This window comes from Prionailurus viverrinus, chromosome E3 (assembly GCF_022837055.1).
Source record: "Prionailurus viverrinus isolate Anna chromosome E3, UM_Priviv_1.0, whole genome shotgun sequence".
NCBI classification, from domain to species: Eukaryota; Metazoa; Chordata; class Mammalia; order Carnivora; family Felidae; genus Prionailurus; species Prionailurus viverrinus.
This window is the reverse complement of record NC_062576.1, coordinates 32,630,079-32,637,355: the sequence shown is the minus strand read 5'-3', so window position 1 is coordinate 32,637,355 and position 7,277 is coordinate 32,630,079. Positions and strand designations below refer to the sequence as shown.

The 7,277-nt window shown below is 49.8% G+C and overlaps 1 protein-coding gene across 2 annotated transcripts; it reads left to right on the top strand.

Moving 5' to 3' along the window:
• The first annotated feature begins 1,052 nt into the window (after window positions 1-1,052).
• RMI2 (RecQ mediated genome instability 2) lies at window positions 1,053-5,398 on the top strand. 2 transcript variants are annotated; one of them, XR_007147861.1, is made up of 3 exons: window positions 1,053-1,363; window positions 4,168-4,392; window positions 4,705-5,398. XR_007147861.1 is itself a non-coding variant. In XM_047839139.1 (2 exons), exons 1-2 carry the CDS (start codon window positions 1,054-1,056, stop codon window positions 4,314-4,316), a joined length of 459 nt encoding a protein of 152 aa, XP_047695095.1. In that variant the 5' UTR covers window position 1,053; the 3' UTR covers window positions 4,317-5,398. The 2 variants fall into 2 exon arrangements, 1 of the variants encoding a protein (XP_047695095.1); XM_047839139.1 differs by having other exon boundaries at window positions 4,168-5,398.
• The last annotated feature ends 1,879 nt before the right edge of the window (window positions 5,399-7,277 follow it).

Sequence of the window (7,277 nt, the reverse complement as noted above, 5' to 3'; positions counted from 1 at the left end):
GATCGAGCTCTTGCTGAATATACAGTACCCTCTGGACTGCAGGAGCCCTGGGAGTACAAAGTCTCCTAAGGACTAGTCTTGACTTTAAGGATTTGCCTGGTTAAGGATTTGTGGATTTTGCTCACTGGGGACCTACCCTTTTTTAGGGAGGAATTCCATTTCTAAGAATTTATCTGAAACGCGTACAAAGATTCAGCTCTAAGTAGGCTCACAGTAGTGAGTTTACACAATGACAAGTTGGAAATGGTCTTAAAGTCCAACTGTAGAATACTGGTTAAACAGGTGGTCTGACAAATGAAACATCATGAAGTCATTCGCGAGGCCGCAAAGGGTATTTGTTGATATGGGGAAATGTCATTATTAAGTGAAAAAATACAGAAAACATTATTTGTAGGTCCAACATATGGATGCTAATACACCCAAAAGTTAACAGTGGATATCTCGAAGTGATTTTTACAATTTTTTTTATTATTCCAGATTTTCTGATTCAAGTTTTCCACAATGTTCATTTATTTTGTGACCAACGTATTTTAAGTTTTAAATTATTGTTATTAAAATATCATGAAAATAGTAATAAAAGTGTCACTTTTGCCAGCTGTCCCTGTCCCTCTTCCCAGCCTTCTCTCGTGACTCGATTCTTTATCACTCCCAATAAACATGGCCTCATCATGCTACTATTCCTTCCAGGATTAACTAGTATTGCTTAACTTCGGAGTAATCCTACCACGCAAGGTGATGTAAAGATGAAAACATTCTCGGGTGACAGGCATAGACATCAAGTTTTGAGATGCGTCGAAACAAGAAGCTGTTTACCTCCCTCCAAGTATTTATTCTCTTGTGATTCGCTTCATCCCTCCACCCACCTGCTTGGGACGTTTATTTACTTGACGTACGCATGCGCACTCCTGGAGACCGGTGGAGGCCGCCGGGCTGGGAAGCCCCGCCTCCCGACGCCGAGGATTGCTCCGTTCCGCCAGAACACCCCCTGATTGGTGGCCACGGCCCCGGCCCCGCTGCCTATCAAAGTTGGCGGGAAAGCGGAGGTAGGGAAGCATGGCGGCGGCGGCTGTGGGGGCAGCGGACTCCTTCGCCCGCGGCGGCCCAGCGGCTGTACGGCTGCCGCGGTCGCCGCCGCTCAAGGTGCTGGCCGAGCAGCTGCGGCGCGACGCGGAGGGCGGCCCGGGCGCGTGGCGGCTGTCGCGGGCGGCGGCGGGCCGCGAGCCGCTGGAGCTGGTGACCGTGTGGATGCAGGGCTCGGTGCTGGCGGCGGGCGGCGGCGAGGCGCGGCTGCGGGACCCGAGCGGGGCCTTCGTGGTGCGCGGCCTAGAGCGGGTCCCGCGCGGGCGGCCCTGCCTGGCCCCAGGTAACGGCAAGACTGGAACGCGGGGCGGGTCCCGGTGGTGGGCCGCTGGGGGCGGGGCCTGGCCGGTCCCCCGCCCCGCCCCCTCCCCCCACCCCCGCCCCCTCCCCCCACCCCCGCAGTCAAGCTGACCTGCTGGTGACCTTCGCCGGCACCCGGCGTAGACGCCCGGATCCAGGGACTCCCCTAGTCGGAATCTGCGGTGGAGGGACCGCCGGCGTCAGTGTTTGTAACAAGGCCCTTGCCCACAGGTGATTTTTCTCCCCCATCAGGTTTTGGAAAACCCTGTACCGGGCAGCCTCTGTTCATCCCTAAAGTTTAGACTCTTGGAGAGCTTTCTGCTGCGCCTCCTTCGCGCAACTGCCTTAGGCTGTAGTTCTTTAATGTTTGCCTCTTAAATCAGCTCAAACGCACCCCGAAGGCTTGTTCAGACTCATATCTGGCCTCCACCCTCCGAGCTTTTAAACGTCTGGGTGAGGCTGAGAATTTGCATTTCTTTCTTTTTTTTTTTTTTTTTTAATTTGTTTATTTTTGAGAGAGCGCGCTAGCGGGGGGGCGGGGCGGGCAGAGAGTGAAGGAGACACAGAATCCGAAGCGGACTCCAGGCCCTGGGCTGTCAGCACAGAGCCTGGGGCGGGGCTCGAACTCAGAACAGATCCGGACCCGAGCCTGAGTCGGATGCTTAACCTTAACCGACACAACCCCCCGCCCCCGCGACTGAGAATTTGCACTTCTAACTAGCTCCCAGGTGTTGCCGATAGGGATGGCCTTGGGGCCACACTCCTGAGAACCAGTAGGCCTGACGACTGGAGGGCCGGGATGGGTCTTTTGGACCACTGTATCTTTATACTTAGGTTGAATTCTTGGCTCTGCTCTTTTCTAGCTGAGCTGCCCGGAGTGCTTAACCTTTCTGGATCTGTCCTGCCTTTGTCAAAAAGGGGCCTGTTGTGTGGATCCAGTTAAAAAAAAAAAAAAAAAAAAGAGGAAGGCCTTACCGTCGTGCCTGGCTCATCGTGAGGTTTCAAAAAAATGCGATTATTGTTACTATGAAGTGCTCCTTTTCCCTTCTCCCCTCACCTGACCTTGCCCCATCCTTCAGACTCGTTCTGCCCTCCTTGCTGTAGCATTACTCTAGCACAGGGTCAGCAAACTACAGGCTGCTGCCTCTTCAGAGGGCTGTGAGCTGAAAATGCTTGGGCTTTTTTTTTTTTTTTTTTTTTTTTTTTTTAGCATTTTCAGACGGGAAAACAATCAAGGTTTCACGACATGTGACAAGTATAAGAAATGGAATTGTGTGGAGGCTGGAGCTTTGTTTGAGAAAAACAGTCTTGGCACCAGCAGGGTGGGGGTGGTTGTGAAGAGGAAGTGGCTGGAGAGAGTCTGGAGTAGAAGCCATCGAAGGGGTCCAGGGCGGAGGATGAAGGCCTGATGGAAAGGAGGGGGCGGGCATGGTGGCGAAGAGTAAGGAGACCGTGGAGAGACGCCGCTGGAAGGGGAGAGGAGGGGGGCGTGGGTAGAATGAACACTACGAACCGGATTGTCTCAACTCAGGGGGAGAGGGCTCACACCAGTGAGCTCGTCCACTTAGTTGTGTGCTCCTTCGTGTAGATTTCCTCTTAACCTCCCCTGGTTGGGATCTGCTTGGGCATGGTCGTCTTGCCTCGGGTCTTCAGTCATTCTTTTTCTGAGGGTTCTGTGACTCCCAGCGCGTTAGAATTATTCAGAGGGTATCGGCAAAGTGTAGTTTTAGAACTGGCCCCTGTCACCGAGGATCCCCACATGGCTCGCTCCGGTGGCATCTGGAGGTGGGTTCAGAGAAACCTAAACCCATCGTGCAAGGGGTAGAAACCCAGAGAGGCAGGCGTCTGCTTGCCGGGCTTCCTTCAGCCAGAGCCCTGGGGCCTGCCTGCAAACTCAGAAGCCCTGCGATCAAAGCAGCCTCGCAGGGGCACGCGTTGGGGGCTGGCAGAGAGCCTGCCCTTCCTGCTGTGTTTGGGGTTTTTTACACAATTGAGGTGTGTGTGGTTCGCACTGGCCAAGTTTTGCTTTCAAGGAGAGCCACTTCCCCCAAGGGAATGGGAAGAGTTGTGGTTCATATGTCATTAGATCGTCCCGATGGCGACCCACTCTCTTGTTCATTTGCTCTCTTGTTGATTTGCTGGGATGTGCCCAGCCGGTGGCAGGGATTGGTCCTGGGCAGTTGGAACAACAGGGTGGCACGGAAGGGTACTGCGGCCGGCTGAGCTCTTCTGGCATCATCGGACCGTTGGATTTACTTTGTGGCTGTCGGGGGGGGGGGTGTCTTTGCAGAAAGAGGACTGGACTGGCCCTGTGCACGGAGACCAGCCACATACCCTGTAGCGTTTGGGCAAGAAACAGACATAAGAGAAAAGCTGGGTGGGGGAGGGGAGGGTTGCCCCTGCCTCAGAACATCCTGGGATGGGAGTCTCTTCCATCCTTTGGGCGTAATTGTTTTTGCGCATGATGGTAGCTCGCTTGAATTTTGTTACATTTTTAACCCAGGAGCCAAAGAAGATACAGGTGTCATCGTCCACGTTAAATGTTGAACTTACTGTCTATGTATGTATATATGTATGTAAATAGATATACATCTATTGTCTATGTGTATATCAGATCGATCGATCACTGACTGCCTTGGCATTTTGATTTCTACTCTCCCCCCCACCTTTTTCTGTCTCTAATTCGCCTCTCTGATAAAATTAAGCTCTCTGAAGGACTGGGGGGTCTCCGTTTTGTGTTTGTTTTTGTATCAGTGTGAACATCACCATGGGCTTTTCTTCTTCCAGGAAAGTATGTGATGGTGATGGGAGTGGTCCAGGCGTGCAGCCCTGAGCCCTGCCTTCAGGCCGTGAAGATGACCGATCTTTCCGACAACCCCATCCACGAAAGCATGTGGGAACTGGAAGTGGAGGATTTACACAGGAATATTCCTTAGATGACATTGGAACCAGTGCTAAAAACAGCAGAAATCCTGAAACAATTTAGGTTCCGACACCATGTGGATTTCACGGGTACCGTCCTATGTCTATTTCTTAAAAGTTTCTCAAAGAGCTTAGCTTTGGTTGACCAAGGACTCCGGAGGTGGGATTTCTAAACGCTGGGACACTCCACTTAACTCAGCCCTCGTGTTCCTTGCTTTGACGACTGTTTGCAGATGAAAAGCAGATGTGTGCTCTGTTCTTGTTTTTTTGCTTTTGTTCCCTTTTGGTTTGCGTGTGCTAATTCCCTTTAAAGCCTGCAGAAATCTCATGTTACATTTTCCACATTTTACGAGTGCTGATAACTTTTTCTGTTGCTGCTGTGACCCTGTTTTTGCGATGCAGAATCTGAACGTCACTCCTTGCCGGTGGTGATTTAATTGTGGTTGTGGGCAGGGAAGCAGACTTCCGGAAATGGGAATGACCTCGTGGGCCCACCTCTTCTCCCATCGACAACTTCCATATCCAGTTTGCAAGTCAGACAGCGTTTTCCTGCTGTGGACACCAGCAGCCTCTCAGAGACAGTAGACGGTTCTTGTCTCTGAACCATGTAAGGTACATTCCTTGGAGATATGGATGGTAACACCTGTCATTCTTCCTCACTTGGAGATGTTGAAACACTCGGAAAGTTTCTTGTTGAAACTAAAATCAAGGTTGAGAATGACTTTTAGGCATTAACTAAACTTCTGCATCATAACTTTTAGTGAGACACCGTAAGGGAGCGACCTTCTGGTGTGGAAGCTTCCCCCGCCCCCCCCCATTCTCAGTTTTATTGAGATATAATTGACATACAGCACTGTAGAAGTGTAAGGTGCACAGCATGATGATTTTAGAGTTCTTACGTTTTCTGGATGGAATGACTTTCTCACGATCAAATTCAGTGTGGGTTTCTGCTCTCTGCTACTTACCATGCCTTATTTTTCCTGAGATTGTAAATATCAAGGGAGTCAGATGATATTCCCACGTTGCTGTAGAGTTTTGTTGGACTATGGATCATCTACCACTAATAAATTATATTCTGTATCTTTTAAAAAATGGACTGTTTTGGGGGTTCCTAGCTGGCTCCGTCAGTAGCACATGCGACTCTTTGATGACCCACAATGATATTACTAACTAAAGTCCGTAGTTGACAGTAGGGGTCTCTCTTTGTGGTAGGCAGTTCTGCAAGTTTTACAAAAGCATAATATCACTTGTCTACCATGATAGTATCATACGGAATAGTTTCACCACCCGGAAAAACCTCTGTCCCACCTTCTGACCCTTCCCCCTCCCTCAACCCCTGGCAACCACGGATCTTTCTACCGTCTCCATAGTTTGCCTTCTCCATAATGTCCCAGTTAGTTGGAATCCTACAGTATGTCGTACTTTCAGACCGGCCTCTTTCGCTTAGCAAAACGCATCTAAGGTTCCCCCGTGCGTTTTTGTAACTTGCTTGCTCATTTCTCTTGATCGTCGAATAACACTCCCTCGTATAGATGTATCCTGGTTTGTTTACTTGTTTATTGAAGGACATTTGTCTGGTTCCAGTTTTTGGTGGTTATTAATGGAGCTGCTATAAACATTCATGTGCAGGTTTTGCATGGACACAAGTTTTCAGTTCGCTGGGGTAAATGCCTGGGGTCATACGTGAGCCCGTGTTCGCCTTGTGAGAAACCGCCAGACTGTCTCAGTCCTATGTGGCTGCTATAACAAAATGCCATAGATGGGCGGGGGTGGGGGGGGGGGCGGTGGCAGGGGCTTAAAAACAACGGAAATCTATTGTTGACAGTTCTGGAAGCTGGGAAGTCCAAGATTAAGGTGCCAGCAGAATCAGGGTACTGTTTCCTGTTCCTAGATGGCTGTCCTCATGTGGCACAAGGGGTGAGGGAGCTCTCGGGGCCTCTTTTATCAGGGCGTAATACCTTCATGAGGGCTTGCTCTTGGACCTCCTCACCTCCCAAAGACCCCACCTCCAAATACCATCACACTGGGGGTTAGGTTCTAGCACACGAATTTGACGGAGGGGATGCATATTCAGTCTACTGCCCTGTCTTCCAGAGTGACTCCCCCACTTTGCCTTTCCATCGGCCACGTCCACGTCCACGAGCCCCCGTTATCCCATATCCGCACCAGCATTCGGTGTTGTCCGCGTTTGGGATTTCCTATGGTTTTCAACTTGGGGTTTTTTCCCTGATATTTTATGGATTTTTTTTTTTTTTTAACTTCTAAAGGTAGGGCAAATTGGAAAGTACATGTTTTTATCACTGATCTGGACTCGTGGACTGCTTGAAGCTTGTGTCAGGCCAGGTTCTGTTCAAAGTTTGGGGATTTTTCAGGCAGTGTTGCCGAGCTCCGTCACGAACTTTGCAGCGGAGAGACCTGAACGTGAGTCGTTCGTATGCCATTAAACTTGCTGTGTGACAGTGAGCACGTTATCTGACGTCTCTGTGCTTTAGTCCCTCATCTATAAAATGCAGATCTTACCCAGCTCCTGGCACGGACAAGAGGAATGAAAGAAGAAGCACAAATAAATCACTTGTTCGTGCACCTGGCACATGGCAGGCACCAAAATGATCGTTTCTGGGAGGAATTTGTGAGTTCTTAACTTACGTCCAACAACTGCCTTTAGAGAAATGTTTTTTTAAGAATAATTTTAGGTTTATAGAAAAATTGTAGAGACGGTACCAAGAGTTTCCATATACCCAGCCAGTCGCCTTTATTATTAACATCTTATGTTAGCGTGGTATGTTTGTTACATTTAATGCACCAACAGTGAGATGCTCTTATTTAAAACAATTTTTTTTTTAAGGTTTATTTATTTTTTAGAGAGGGAAAGAGCGTGATCTGGGTAAGGGCAGAGAGAGAGGGAGACACAGAATCCGCAGCAGGCTCCAGGCTCCGAGCTGTCAGCACAGAGCGCAAGGCCGGGCTCGAACTCA